The following is a 17,012-nucleotide window of genomic DNA, read 5'->3' as shown; positions in this document are numbered from 1 at the left end:
GGGGGGAGGCTCCCTATGAATGTAAATAGTTCTCAAATAGGATGTCCAACAAGCTCATATAAGTTTGATGGTCAGGTGATCACATACATTTGGCCAGATAGTGTAGTTGCAAACACGGCTTCTGAGCTTCTATGAGCCTATGATTGTTTACTCTTCAACAAACGTTACCAAGAGAATGAACCACATTTGATAATAAAATAAAAGCAAAAGTGTTTAAAGGTTTCACAATATGATTGCAGTAAAGTAAGTAAATATTTGCATTAAGTATGAGGGGCACTTTAACACTTGATTTAATGAAGAATACATGTAAAAAAATAATTTCCAAATATAAGCTTTTCCATAGTTTTCTTGGTATATCTTTATTGACAAATACTCAAGTAACATAATTAGCAATATAAAGCAAAAGCTTTACTTAATATTATATTTAATCAATCTTAATTTTAGTGATGTATTATATTAAATGAATGACTCCTATTTCCCATTAATTGTTGATTATTTTTATATCAGCTACATTTTTCATTTGTTTCAGATTGGTCTAAAATGTAGTATACAACTCGTTGACAAATTATTTCTTGCATATCCTGTATGGTTTAATAGTTGTACGTGTGATATTGGATATCATTCTTGAGTAACTATAGTAATAGGGGATGCTTACAATAATAAAGAGTCTGGTTTCAGTGTTTATTTTAGATTTCTGTTCATTTGGTGAAAATTCAAACATTTTAGGTATATTTTTTCAACAAAACTCAACACATCATCATTTGCTACTTTTTGTATTACAAACTGTTGAAACTTCAAAATGAAGGATTGATGGTTTGGAGTAAAAATGATTAATAGTAAACATGCTGCAGTGCAATTTTAAAATAAATATTTCTTTCATTTTTCATATACTTTTAAACAGACAGATAGGGTGCATTATTGCGACACAGTAAATGGGATATAGAAAAAATAGTCTTACATATTTTATGCCTACCATTATGATAACAGATACCTGGCAATAAAATTTAGACTTGTGCATGATCGAAAAAATGTTTCGGTTCGGATCGATTCGGATTTTTTCGAATTTCGGTTTGGATCGATTCAAATTCGGAAAAATTTGAATGAATTTGTTTCGGATTCATTCAGATTCGAATAAATTCGGCTGGATTCGGTTCGATTCAGTTCGGTTCAGAAATTCGGAATTTCGTTATGTGTTAGGTGGGATATGCTGTGTATTAGACTAGTATTATGTACTGTATATTAGGTGTAACCCATAGCAGAGTGATATAACCTAATATACTGTACAATACTAGTGTAATCCATTGCCATCCGAATCTACCGAATAAATCCGAACTAATTCGGATTTATTTGTAGATTGGGTACTATTTTAATTCGGAAATTCGAATCAATCCGAATCTCCGAATTTACCGAATTCGGCCGAATTTCCGAATCGATCCGAAACGAATCGCACATTTCTAATAAAATTGTGATACAATTCAGTTGAAAGAGACACATGTTAATTCAACTTATTTGTAGAGGAATATTCTGAAATGCAAAAATGGAGCGGATATTAGAAAAAAAATATTAACTGTTGTGGAACATGACCCACCCACCTCATTCATCTCTGAACTTCCACCAAATAATATCTATATTGAGAAGACCTACAGGGGCTCCCTCATACGGCATACCTACATTAACTTAACCAGCATAACCCACCCATTTGCAGTAAAGGAAACTTCCTACATAAAACTTAAAGGGCAGAGTGCAGTCCCCCCCTTACATCTAAGGTTTTCCTAGCACCCAGAGGCCTTCTAGCACCTAATGCCCCCCCCCCCCCACCACAAAGTGCAACACCACCATACCTTAAGAATCTAACAAGGGTAAAAAAAATGCAGCATCTGACTTAAATGCTTTTGTCATAATTTGCTCCTTGTTGTGCTATCTCCAGCCTTTTACTATTACATTAAAAATTCTGAATGGTTATGTAATTAGCAAATTAGGATTGCAGTGTGATGTCTTATGACCTGATATTCAAAACACCGACAGTCCGATGAGATACTGCTTGCTTGGGTTCGCCAGGTTTGCATTCCATCTCTCAATATATTTGAATAAAAAGGGCAGAACCGTGATGTGCCCGCAAGTGGCTATGTGTTTCCCTTTGGAAATAATAGGGAGCACGGCTTCTGCTCCACTCTGCCTTAATTGCCACTTGCCGTTTTTGGCGGGCACTGGGGGCACTTTTATTTGAAGTGTTCCTACGCAGCCCTAGACAGTGTGTTCGCTGAAACAAAAAAGGGTTTCTGTGTAGGAACACTTCAAATAATGCCTGTGTACACTACCTGTCTCACACTGTAGAGTCTCGCCACTGAAAATGTGGCAAGACAAACATGGCAGAAACCCTACACACAACCTGTACTTCAGAGATTGAAGTATATCACACTACTTGCAATGTATCCTAATCAAAATGCAGATTACTCCCCTGAAACCTCCAGCTAACTCCCACTGAACACCTTCATAACTAATAAATACAAAAAAAAAAATGTTGTTACATTTCTATATAATGTTTAAATGATATGCAATATTATTTTGATCATTGTATATAAAATATATATATATATATATATATATATATATATATATTTATGTTTTAAATCATAAAAAGATCGCACGCAAAAAACTGTTTAATCACTTTAGTCCAATGCCATACAAAATGTCCTTATCAGAGCAATTGTTAGTTTAGCTTTTTAAACTAGCTTTTTACTTTTTAGAATTGGGATTTTTTAATCTAATCGTAAAAGAGCTGTAATGCTCTACAAAATTCCCTTCTAAGGGCAATTATTATAGTAGGTTATAGTGGTAGTATAGGGTTTTTTATTTTGGGTGGGCTTTTTTTTAAGGGGGCTTTAGATTTAGGATAGACATAACTGTGTTGTTTATTTTTGGTAGTGTTTTATTTAATTTTTTTAATGTTAGTATTTTCTTTTTTTCTGTAATTCAGGGGGGGTTAGGTTAGGGGTCTTACAGGGTTAGCTATTAGAGGGTTAAGTAGAGTAGGGGTTAATAGGTTAGGGGGTGTTTGCAGTGGGCTTGTGGCTGTGTAGGGGTGAAGTAGAGTAGGGTTTTGCATGGACTTATGGCGGTGTAGAGGTTAAGTAAAGTAGAGGTGTTTGCAGTGGGCTAGTCGCGGTGTAGGGGTTAAGTAGAGTAGGGTTGATTGTTCTGGGATTGTGGCATGCTGGGGTAAATAGGTACATTTATTAGACTCTGTGCTATATTTCAAAGAGATTCTTTACTATACATCATCAATATTGGTGGCAATGCTGGTTGAAATGTTTCATCAGCATCGCCACCCATTGGGATGTATAATAAACCACCTCTTGGCGATGCTTTATTTAAACAATGATGATGGCAGCTTGGAATATTTCTCTGGTTCGCTCGACATCCCTTTGTAATATATTGCCGCATCGCAGGAATTTCGATCATTAGGGCCTTAATGTCAGAAATTAAAAACCTGCATTAACCCAGTAATCAATAGCTTTTCAAATGTATTTGTGCCGTGTTAACACCCCGTACAATTTGCAAAAGAACAGTTTGATAGAAACACTATAAGCAACTATTCTAGGATGTATTCAACAGCCTTAACGTTTTGAGCTCTTATTTTGGTCTCTTTTACGTGGCATATCATGTCTGTTCCTACAACATTTTTCAAAATTAAAGATTATGCACATAATAGCTATATTGTCCCATGAAAAAGAGCTACTGTAAGTTTCAGTAAGAGTTTAAATTAGAAGAATTTCAATTTAATAATAGATGCAAATTTGAAATTGTTTTAATTTTTGTTCTCTGTTGCAAATTATGAAAGTTTAGTTTTCATTCCAAAACAAAACATAACAGGAACGAGACACATATATACAGTTGCAGATTCAGAAAGGTCTAAACTAAATTCAATGACAACTTTTATATATGTATTATATGTGTATTCAACTGTGGTTTCATTCCTGTTTATTTATTTTTAGGATATTTTATTTTAGCCTTATAAATTTGTGATCTATTAATCTGTTAAAGAAAAACAACTGGTTCATCTGTATTTATTTTAATTTATTTTATGCTCATACTTTAACAATGATTATTTTGCAGGAAATGTAACTTTTGGTTTTTACTGAAAATGTCCTCGACCACAAGGGCTGGGAAAGAAAAATACCTTCATTTATTTTAGACATATATTGCTTTCAACTTTGCCATCAGTGATAATTTATGGATTTGTACTTTATGTCTATCTATAAAAAAAGGGACAAAAGTTGAAAAAGATAGTTAATTCTTAGTTTCAAATGCTCAACTGGTCTGGAGCTCGAACTTCAGTTGATAGATTAACATATCTCTGGCAATTTTCAATGTTTTTGATTTTGTCTACTGAATGCCAACAGATGATTTGAAAGTATATTTGGATTTGTCAAAAAACTATTAAAAACATCTTTACCGTTCTAATGGATGAGTTTATATCATATTCTTTTTCATAATTATTTGTTGTTTTATTAAACAAAAATGAGTTCATTTTGAAGACATTTAAGAGCAGCTGACACATTCTCACATTTTGCTAAAATTCTTAGACAAATCATTCTTTATTTTAGTGTATATCCCAGACTGTTTTAACTGATTTATTTGCAGATCCCTTAAATGCAGTAGAATTACATAATCAACAAATGCATAGTAAAAAAGACAATAAAATATCACTTTCTCTAAATATCAAACAATCAGTAGATTATTTTTTTCTAAACCTCAATTTTTTTTCCATTTCCCAGCCAACATCATGTGACAGTCATCAAGGATCATAGACTCATATTTTTATACACTGTAAACTCTTAGGAGCTAGTGCCTCAGAAAGTGTGCATATGAAGAGACAATACATTTGAAAGATTATTTTTTTTTTTAACTGCATGCTATTTCTGATCATGAAACTTTGGCTTAAGTGTCCATTTAATATTTCTCTCTGTGTAGTAATACATTTACAATTTAGTTTAAAGCTTACATCAACCTTTTTGATATATATGTGTTTTTAAACTCACCTTTGCCGAGAACTTTACTCATTTTTATTTCCAATATGTGAATATATCTGTAATATCATTGCTAGATCATGCCTTCATTTTATTTGTGTTGCAAATAACTTTAATGTCCTCCACATCCAGGATGTTTTAAACTCCACCTCTGTGGTCGCAGAGAGGTTAGGAAGCAGAAGTCTTACGACCGTTTGCTACTTAACTTGCGGTTACAGGCTTGCATGAGTAAGCTTGCACTCTAAGGGCTCAGAAGGTGCATCCACAGCTTAATAAATGAATGCAGGAAATGTGAGTGCATGTGGCGTGCTCTGCTGGCCTTGTGCACAGTAAAAATCATCAGTGTTATTATCCGCTTTAAAATGAAGCCATTTTGATAACATTTAGCAATGTCCCTTTAATATCTTGAGTACATATTTTAGGTATGACAAGATTATGTATGAAAATAGTATTCCAATTGGTTTAGCAACAAGATTGGAATTTTGTACTATGTTTAAGGTGTTGATCAATAGGTTTTCCACATGCCCATATTTGCAGTTATTATGTATATAAATGTATTCTTCCATATTTCAAGACAGGGTAATACGTTTGTTACATCCTATTTTCATACAGCCTCTTCACACCCTCTATTTAACCACAGTCCCTCACCAGCTAACTATCACTGCTCCAAACACTGCTCCAAACACTCCAAACACTGCTCCATCAACAATCATTGATCATTGGTTTATATGATAGAGAGATGTACCACCACTATAGAAATAATAATGAGAAAAGATGTTATCTTATTATTGACCATTTCATATACATGCACTGCAAATAGATTGGTCAACTAGATTCTGCCTCTCAGGGGGCAGGTGCAGATAAGTGTATTGGTCAGAGGTATATTTGCTATCTATCAGGAAGGAGGAATTTGAGCCAGCTGAAAGCTGTACCATGCAAACTACAATTTGCTTCAAGCCATCAATTAAAATTCCTTAGTCCAATATATGAAATGCTGGATACATGCCAAGGATGAAGAGCATTTAATATCTACCCCTTTTGTTTATCGTTTGCACATTATTCAGTGCACAAACTATTTCTGGCTTCGTATTGCCCCACTGTCAGTGCTAGCTGGATTCATTTTTATATTCAAACTTTCACTAGTATTGAACTTTATTGCAGACAAGGTTTTTGTTGTTGTGAGGGTTTGACTCCTAATATTAATAATAAATAGAGATGATTGTCAACATTGAAATGTGCATAAATACATTTCAATTTTAAATAGTAGCATCTTTTTTTTTTTCTTTCACATTCATATATGTCAATGTCAAGCATGCCCTGTGCTCCCTCATTCAGATGCTATTGCTGACTCACTGAAAAGACGTGGTATTTGAATGCTGGTAAACAAGGCAGGTGCAACATATGTGTGTATGTTATTGGAAATTCATACATTTTTGCTTAAACAAGTATATTGCAAAAATACTTCTATTAAAAATTAAAATTTAAGTTTTGACTTTTATGTCCTTTTAACCAGAAAATAAAGTTATTTGAAATGTGGTAATTGACTAAATTGATTTTAATATAATCCCTAGTCCTAGCTTTCTTTTCATGTCTTCCTATTTTGAAAAAAAAACAAAACATGAATTGAAGCCTCACCTGTGTTGCTTTAAGACAGTTGCTGCCAAATGAAAACCTAGGTGGCTATATTGGCTATGGGTACGTGCCAGTATGTTTTAATATTTGTCCTTTTGAAGATGGCCTCTGAGCATATCACATATATGCAGAACCATACAAGGCAGCGATTACTTTATACCTGAAATAAACACTTGCATTTAATTTTGAGGGTCTGCCAAAAGCCACTAGCATATCCACTTTTATACCTGTGACCCCTTTCCTGTGTTTTACCTGTTTACTGAGCAAGCAAATATCCATCCACATGCTATCCTTGCTGCTCCATTAATAGGTTGCCATAACTATCGCTGAGCATTGCCCCATGCACAGACAATCTCAGGAAAGCAGCTAAATGAACCCCAGGGGCCCATTTATCATAGCCCAAATGGAGCAAAATACCCCTTTTTCCATGCGAGCCTTGACCGGAAACAGGAGTTAAGAAGCAGCGGTCTTAAGAACGCTGCTCCTTAACTTGTATGCCTCCTCTGAGGCTGCGGACAGCAAACTGCACGATCGCATATGATCAGGTTAATTGACACCCCCTGCTAGTGGTCGATTGGCCATGAATCTGCAGGGGGCGGTATTGCACTAGCAGTTCACTAGAACTGCTTGTGCAATGATAAATGATGACAGCGTATGCTGTCAGCATTTATCGATGTCTGGCAGACATGATCGCTACATCGGATCATGTCCGCCAGGCAAATGATAAATCAGCCCCATACTCTATCTGATGGAAAGAGGAAATACACTTCTTTGGCAAAGTAAAGCAGCAGAAACAATTGTATTGTAAACAATGAATGTATTTTTACTAGCTTAATTAAGCATTTTATTGGAGATGTATGTTTGTATTTAATATCCCTTTAATTTCTAGTAATTTTGTTTTTTTAATTATGTTTTTAAGAAAATATTGTAATATGTTTTATATTATCCTATAAATAACTATAAAATAATAGATTCAATAATACATGGGAACTGCAGAAGATTTTTTTATTGTTTGTCTTTTTAACCAAAGGATGTAAATGTCACGGTCCTTCTGTTGCTCCAATTCCATATAATATAAATATTTAGGATTGCCTCACACTCTCGGTATCCCTATGATTAGGATCCTTACAGTTGCACAGGACTGATGTCAAAACATGGTACGCTAACAATCCTCTAAAATCTTTGCTAATAACCGCTGTCAGCACTCCCCTCATTTTTACCTATCGCCTTTCACCACCAAGTCAAACCATGTTTGCAATTAGGCTAAAAATGCTTTACTTCCTTATATACTTTGTGTTAAAAAAAATCAAAACTATTGATCTTTGTTAGTAATATATATATATATATATATATATATATATATACTCTGTATATTTATATGTGTGTATATATATATATATATATATATATATATATATATATATATATACACAAACAGGCACAATGTATATATATATATATGTATACATACTCTGTATATTTATATGTGTGTATATATATATATATATATATATATATATATATATACATATGTACACAAACATGCACAATGTATATATATATATATATATATATATATATATATATATATACATATATATATTTGTATATATATATTTGCATATATATATAGTCAATTGAAGACAGCACTCTCTGGACTTAGCAATAGGTGCAACACGTTCCTTTTATTCAGTGATGTTTTTGGGAGTACACCCCTTCAGAGTGCTGTCTTCAATTGACTATATCTTATCCACTATTCAGCAACCTGGCAATTGAATGAAGTTTGTGAGAGTGCACCTACTCCTACATATATATATATATATATATATGTATGTATGCTTAAATCCTACAAATGGGTTAAACAGATTAGCCGCAGTGTACTACTGGGACCCAGCTAAACACATCTGGTGAGCCAATGACAAGAGACATATTTGGAGCAAATAATCAGAAGTTAGCGATAAGTAATATATTTCTACTTCGTAGCTGATTTTACTAATGTGTTTAACCCATTTGAAAAGCACATAATATGCAATCAACAGCGCAACAATAAATGCTCAAGCACATTCTTGCATTTTCTTTTTGTACTTTTAAGTCCCTTTAAGAAGGAATTTCTATTTTTTTAACAATTGTCATTTTAGCATCAGACCTTAAAAAAACATGAAGAGGTCTAAAGACCGCTGCTTCATAACCTGTCTGCCTGCTCTGAGGCGGCGGACAGACATCACTAGAAATCAACCCGATTGGATACAATCGGGTTGATTGACACCCCCTGCTAGTGGCCGGAAATCTGCAGGGGGCGGCATTGCACCAGCAATTCACTAGAACTGCTGGTACAATGATAAATGTCGAGAGTGTATGCTGTCTGCATTTATCAATGTGCAGCAGACATGATCCGCAATATCCGATCATGTCTGCTTGCACAATGATAATTCGGCCCCTATAAATACATATTATTGCATTATAAAATAAAATACAATAAAACATTGTATATGCATACATAATATACCCAAATACCTACTGCTCCTGTAGGTTTAATAGTAAGATTTTTGGCCTAACAATGGGGATGGCAGAAATAAAGAATATATGGGTGTTCTATAGGAGTTTGATGGGTGTTCCATGGGCGTAACCTGTCTTTTACTGGTGCAACATCGTCGTGAGTTTGTAATATTCAAAACACTACCCTCCATGTTAGATGCACTTTTTCAGCCATATCAGTCTTCACCAGCTTTTCAGTGGCAAGAATTTCTACTGTGAGAAATCTAGCGAATGAAGAGTCAAACGGAATTTCCATATGCATAATTTGAAGTGTTACTACACTGAAACCATTATTTTTTTTGTGAACATACAGTCTTTGTTATGTATATATACTTTAAATACAAAAATACAACCCCCCCCCCACCAAGATCACAGATGATTGACGATTTTGCCAACTTTTTCTGAAGCCCATATTATTTTCTTTGGGAGACACATTGCCACTCGTAAGAATAGAGAAGTTTGGCCCATTTTCTTGGGACCCACGGATTGTGAGACTAACGAGGCCAAAAAGGTAATTTCTCAAGCTCTCTGCTCAGTTGAGATGACCTAAGAAGTCTTGTGGTCCCTCAAACAATATAAGGAAAACTACTTTTAGTTTGAGAGAAGTTTTTGTTGCTATGCAGGGTTATCGGTTTGAAAAGGAGTCCAAATAAAATTCCAAATTTGTTTGGTTATTTCTGTCCATGGGGCTGAGGTTTTGATCATCGGGCCTTAAGACTAATCACAAAACTTGTCAGACCTACATGCTTCACTTCCTATGGTTTTACTCTTATTTTCCATGTGATTTTATAGTTTTTTTCATGTTCATTTTATTTGTGTTCTGCTTATCATGTTTTGGTTTTCATTGTGCAATTTCTTCCCCTCTTGCAGGTTGTACTTAAAAGGCCATAGCGGAACAGCAGGAAAACAGAGTAGTCTAGTCTTGCATGGGGCCGATTTCAGTACGAAAGATGCAGACAATGACAACTGTATGTGCAAATGTGCTCTCATGCTTACAGGAGGTATGTATACATCTTTAGTCATTTTTTACAGTATCTATGAAACAAGTGAACCTTATTCATGCATGGTCATTATAAATGTTCTCTAATTCTTGTCATGTTCAGAGAAAATCAATGGCACCATTGTTTTAAAAATGTATAAACTATATGTTTTGAGGAAGCCCTCAAACACAACTATTTTTTTTACAAAGGAGGCTCTTTGTAAGAAAATCATGTTTTATATACGTAAATGATACAGTACTTCTTTTGTCTCTGTTGGCTTTTAATTTGCTACTCAATAGTATCATTTACCTCTTATAACTCTTTATACTATTTAACCCCTTAATGACCACAATGTACCCTGTATGTCACTGGTCGTTAAGGGTTTTTTCAGGACATAATAGCACAAGTTTTGCAAGAACACGCTATTAATTCCCTCCCTCCAGCAGGCTTAGTGGAATAGAGCAGTCTCAACGCTGGTGGCAAGACCGTGCTATAAAACAATCAAGTCTCAAAAAAAGGCCAGCGACATACAGGGTACGTCGCTGGTCCTTAAGGGGTTAAGATTTATTATAAAAATTATCCTAAATATTTTTTATTTATAACTGATAGTTACAGATTTTTTTCTAATTTTTCTTATAATATTATAATTGTAGTATCAATAACATCTATGAAATTTTTATTTTATTTATTTCTATAGTATTATATTTTTATAACAGCAGATTCTCAATGCAGTTGCATATAAAGCTATATAAAAATAAAATAAACAAAAACATTCAACTCTTCCTATTTAGAATTTACAAAGCTGTTAGAAATGTCCCCAGTTTCACATAATTTACTTTATTTTGACATAATATGATGTAGTTATTGAAAGTTTAAATATACACTGCTTGTGAAATCTACGTCTAAAATGTGGATTAGGATCTTATTTTAGTGGTGATGATAAGTATGTTGTTTCTAAGTTATATCTCATAACACAGAAAGTAGTGCATTCTATTGTTTGATTGGCTCTTATTTGGTAATCTTATGTAAGTGTACTGAAAATAAAAAATATATTCCTTTATTTTTTTAAATAAATATATTAAGATAGTTAAAAACTAATAAAAAAATACATAAAAGATAAAAAAATAATAATTACCAAATATTTATTAAGATGTCTATTCTGAACTTCCTTCACTTTGACTACGCTAAGCTTTTCATACTTGTTTTTGGCAGATAAGAATTTCTGAACAGTGTATTTGTCTAGTGATCAATATCCCAAAAGACTTCTGTTATTAAACTCCTTAAGATAAAAAGTATTACCTTCGAATAAACCAAAACAAAATCATTGTCTGCATCATCATTCCTAATCAGAGCCAGACTGGGAAGTCAAACCGGCCCTGAAATTTTTTGAAGGCTGGCCCCAGCCCCCCACTCACACACACACACCCCTGCCTCCCCAGCCCAGCATGGTACCCAACACTTTACCTGACTAATTATATTTGCTAAGTAACCAGCATGCTGCTTTATTTTAAGTAATCTTAGCATCGATAAACATAAATTAGTTTGACATGGCACAGTGGAGAGTGTTTTCCCCACTGACGTCACTGCCAGAGTAGCTTCTAGTTATCGTCTATAGGTGGTGCCTTATGTGAATTGAGGTCAGTAGTCTGCAACGTGCATAAGACTGCAGCCCCTCTTGCCCATCAGGATAATTAAAAATATAAGAGCTGTGGTGAACTAGTTTCCGAAAATAAAAAGTTGCACAAAACACAACAAAAATACATTTCAAAGCACACTTATACTCATAAATAAACTATTAACCCCTACACCACCATCCTCCCACATTGCAAGTACCTAAATAAACAATTAACCCTTAAACCCACATCCCCCACATCGCAAATTACCTAAATAAACTATTAACCCCTAAAACTCCATTCCCCACATCACAAGGTATCTAAATAAACTATTAACCCCTAAACCGCCACCCCCACAATGCAAAGTTATAAACAAACATTTAAAACCCCTAACCTAACACCCACTTAACTTAACCCAAATTAAAATACCCCTAAATTTACTAAAAAATCCTAACTACCTTAAAAAATTTTTATCTGTAACATTAAAAAAAACCTTATCTTACCTTTAAAAATAAAAACCTAAAAATAAAAACCTAACATTACACAAAATAAAAAAACTAAATTACCATTTGCCCTGAAAAGGTCATTTGGATGGGCATTGCACTTAAAAGGGCATTCAGCTCCTTTGCTGCCCCAAAAATTAAAAACCCTAATCTAAAAAAAAAAAAACAACCTAACACTAACCCCAAAGTTAGCTCTAACCAATGATAATGGGAGGCGCTCAATCTTCATCGTGGGTCAATCTTCATCCATCTTCATCATGGGTCCATCTTCTAACTACATCCGGTGGCGGCGGCGACGTCAGTCCTCCTCTTCAGATCAGTGACAGGGAGCTCCTCTTAATGCGGTCTCCAGCCGCACACTGAATAGTGAATGCAAGGTACTCCTTTTATATAGGGGTACCCTTGCATTCCTATTGATTGATTTGAATCTTCAAATTCAAATCAGCCAATAGAATGAAAGGAAAAAGCTTTAACACTATTGACTAATTTGAATTTGTAGATTCAAATCAGCCAATTGGAAAGGGTACCTTGCATTCACCTTTCAGTGTGCGACTGGAAACCACATGAAGAGGAGCTCTCTCTTGTCTTGTATGTCTTGATTTGAACACAGGTGTCATCGGCAAAATGGGCATGTATGTGCTGGGTTATGGATTTGGCAAATTTTTATCATTGTAAAAGTGCTTATTAATACTTTAACAATAATTGATTTAACTAGTTGCCTTTGTATGTGTTTGGTGATGCTGCTTCCTAATGTCATCCAATGTGGCAGGTTTATTTCAGTATGTTTTGCATATATAGGTATATACACAAAACCAATGCTGCAATGGAAAACTTTTCTGAGTACTTACTAATATTATTAAAGGGACAGTCAACACCAGAATTTTTGTTGTTTAAAAAGATAGATAATCCCTTTATTACCCATTCCCCAGTTTTGCATAACCAACACTGTTATATTTATATACTTTTTACCTTGGTGATTATCTTGTATCTAAGCATCTTCTGACAGCCCCCTGATCACATGACATTGTATTTATTATCTATTGACTTTCATTTTAGCCAATTAGTGCAGTGTCTGCCACAAGCCACGGGCGTGATCACAATGTTATCTATACGGCTCATATGAACTAGCTCTCCCCTGTTGTGAAAAGCAAATAAAAAAGCATGTGATAAGAGGCGGCCTTCAAGGGCTTAGAAATTATCATATTAGCCTTCCTAGGTTTAGCTTTCAACTAAGAATACCAAAGCAAAAATGGTGATAAAAGTAAATTGGAAAGTTATTTAAAATGACATGCCCTATTTGAAACATGAAAGGTTTTTTTGGACTTGACTGTCCATTTAAGTGCTGTCTTGATAGTTTATCAAGTCCTTTTAGTTTTGGAATTTAAACAATTAACATGTAAATGTGTTGTTCATTATAGAGAGATTGGATAGTGATCATAAAAACAGGACTGCCAAGTTGGGCTTATTTTTACTGAACCAATAAGGAAAAAAGTGCTGCCAATAAACTATGAAAATTGCTAATTGTTATTACTTCAACATCAAAAAAGGTTCATGGTGCTTATCTAAAGCCATTAACACATCAATATTTATAAAACAAAGAATTGCCATCAATCCCTTTGTTGGGTTGGCTAGAAGAAAACCATTATATAAGATACATGAATTATGAATACAGTAAAATAATCTAAACTAAAGGAATTTGTGTCAGATGCAAATGGAAATTATTGATAGCTATATATGGCAGTTTGTTAAAATGATAGATGATCAAATATTGTCTGAAAACCCAGTCCATAAGAGTTTGCCATGAAAAAACTTTTTATGATGATCATGTGATGTTACCTTCATTGCCTAAAATCTAAATAAACATAGAAGAAAAAATATACGACACAGGAGGTAAACCTAATGTTTTTTTTTTTAACTTTACTAATAAATTAAATACATATGTGCAATTATGTGCAATTAACAAGTTTCAAACAATTGCCATCAAACATGAAACCGTTAATGATCCTATTTTCTATTATATAAAAGGGTGGCTTCATGTATTTTTTTTAAAATCTTTTTATTATAAAAAAAAATAAAATTGTTGTGTTTATTACCATGTGAATTAAGTTAACACTAGGACTGGAAAGAAATTTTGGACTATTTACAAACAACATCTTAACAGTTTGAACAGCTTTTTTTTCATGGTTAAATAAGTCAAGATAACTGCTCATTTAAAAACAGAAAAAAACACAGAAACCTGTTTAGAAACTATTTTAGTGTAATACTGCGGACCAAGTACAGAATATTACTGACATTAGCACAGTGCAAGGCCTCTGGAAAATGTCATTGTAACTGGGTTTTGTAATAGTTTTTAAATGGATTTGAATGTCCTTAAAAACTATTAGAAAAGCCACAGACGATACTATGAATAGCTCATTTATTGGTTGAATTAAACCCCAAATAGATGATACAATTATATTTTAATTAATTTAAAGTTTTTTATGACATGCATTTAATGATGTATATATTTTATTACTTTCACACCTAGATGGGATTTGGTAGTAATAATACTGTCTTCACATAGTAAAATATGTTCTATGTATTCATAAATAAACATTTCTACATATATCTGATGGAATTTTGGTACAATATAATGCCTGGTATTTCGGCGCTGGACTGTCATTGGGTAGGGTCAGACTGATATGCTACAGGATATTTTTTCTCTGTGAAGGGGCATAGTGTGCTAAAAGAATGCGCACCCTGAGTTGTAATAAAAATTAACAGGCATGGAAGTTATTCTAGCTCTTGTTCTACATATGATTATACATATGATTTTATATGTTTTCATCTACTTAACTGTGAAGGGCTCCAATGCACATATGTATATATATATATATATATATATATATATATATATATATATAATGTCTTTATATGTATACATATGTGTTTATGTATTTATTTATGTGTTTATATGTGTATATATGTCTGTAAATACATAAATGCCCATATAAATACATATGTACACACATATACATAGATGGTGTTATTATGAGTGTAACTGTACTTTGTAATGTATTTTTGATGTGCTTTGTGAGCTCTAAGAAATATTTTTTACTTTCAACTTGTTATATGAGCAGTAAACCCAACAATCGCAAACACCCGCAATAAACCCCTTATCGCTCGCGTGTAACTGTCAGAGTTCCACTCATAATCTGACCCTATATATGTTATCTAAAAATCCTCTTTATTCTTTGCCATTTTATAGACCCAGTGTATATAGAGGCTTAACAACAGCAACATTTTAAGTCATAAAAATAGTGTTGTACATATAGTAGAAATATGGAGAAAATGCCATCTTTGATTTTTTCCCCCATATTAGTAAAGCAATCTAATATTACTATAATATTTAATGCATGATTTTAAGTACAGTAAATTAAAATAGGCTCTCACAGTATTTATATAAATACCCAACTTGATCTCTGGGTTATAACTGGCTATATAATACAGGAATAATTGACTTTAAAATGTAAATGTTAACCCCAGTTTGAAAGCTTGGTGGTCTTTTGTGGTTATTGTATACCCTATAACTGGAATGCATAGGATTATACCACACATCCTACTTTATTAGCTATTGTACACATTCTGCACATGTTAAAGGGACTGTCTCGTCCAAAATAAACTTTCATGATTCAGATAGAGAATATAATTTTAAACAATTTTCCAATTTACTTTTATCACTAATTTTGCTTTGTTCTCTTAGTATTCTTAGTTGAAAGCTGAACCTAGGAGGTTCATATACTAATTTCTAAGCCCTTGAAGTCTGCCTCTTCTCTCAGAGCATTTTGACAGTTTTTCACCACTAGAGGGTGTTAGTTCATGTGTTTCATATAGATAACACTGTGCTCACACACATGAAGTTCCAGTGAGCCAGTTTTGATTGGCTAAAATGGATGTCTGTCAAAAGAACTGAAATAAGGGTGCAGTTTGTAGAGGCTTAGATACAGGATAATCACTGAGGTAAAAAGTGTATTTATATAACTGTGTTAGTTATGAAAAACTAGGGTATGGGTAATAAAGGGATTATCTATCTTTTTAAACAATAAAAATTCTGGTGTAGACTGTCCCTTTAATTTATAGATTGACTACTATAGGCCCCAAACACTTGGGCCCTGGTGCCACTGTACCTGCTGCATGAATGGTATTTCCTCCCCTGGTTGATTGCAAATAAAAAAATTTCTTTTACCTTAATTTTATTTTTATTTTTACCATTTTGTATATTGACAAAGTCTTAAGGAGATGTATTGGAAATAGAGAATGTAATGAAAAAAGCTGTTAAATGTTGTTTAAATACAAAATCAATAAAGTTTCAAAACCAGATAAGCACAATAGAGAACTAAAATTAGGGAATCAAACTGTATATTATATGCTTGATGCAATTGTTTTTGTTTTAATGAGTTTGTAAATATTAAATATCCATTTTCAATGGTCTGCTAGACATTTTAAGTTAAAATCTAAAGTAATTAAACATTCTATTTTTATGTTTCAGACAGCCTAGAAATGTCAAAACCTTTTAAGTTATTGCTTGTAGAGATATGTAATTATTGTAATATTGTGAATGATCTATTGACATCTTACTTCCGTTTTAGTAACCAATTTAGTAGACATGGTTTGGGAAAATATTACTTTGCAGTTTCAAATGACAACAAATCTGGGTTTCCTAGCATAACTAAATAACAA

At 33.4% G+C, this 17,012-nt stretch overlaps 1 protein-coding gene across 1 annotated transcript in view; it reads left to right on the top strand.

Annotated features, from left to right (window-relative positions):
* ANGPT1 (angiopoietin 1) overlaps positions 1 to 17,012 on the top strand; it is a 399,705-nt gene that overhangs the window by 370,511 nt on the left and 12,182 nt on the right. Inside the window, exon 8 of the mRNA XM_053715282.1 lies at positions 10,068 to 10,198. Within this exon, the coding sequence (XP_053571257.1) occupies positions 10,068 to 10,198 (131 nt within the window). The remainder of the gene's footprint in view (positions 1 to 10,067; positions 10,199 to 17,012) is intronic.

This window comes from Bombina bombina, chromosome 5 (genome assembly GCF_027579735.1).
Source record: "Bombina bombina isolate aBomBom1 chromosome 5, aBomBom1.pri, whole genome shotgun sequence".
NCBI lineage: Eukaryota > Metazoa > Chordata > Amphibia > Anura > Bombinatoridae > Bombina > Bombina bombina.
The sequence above is the reverse complement of the archived record's forward strand: the minus strand, read 5'-3'. Positions and strand labels throughout refer to the sequence as shown.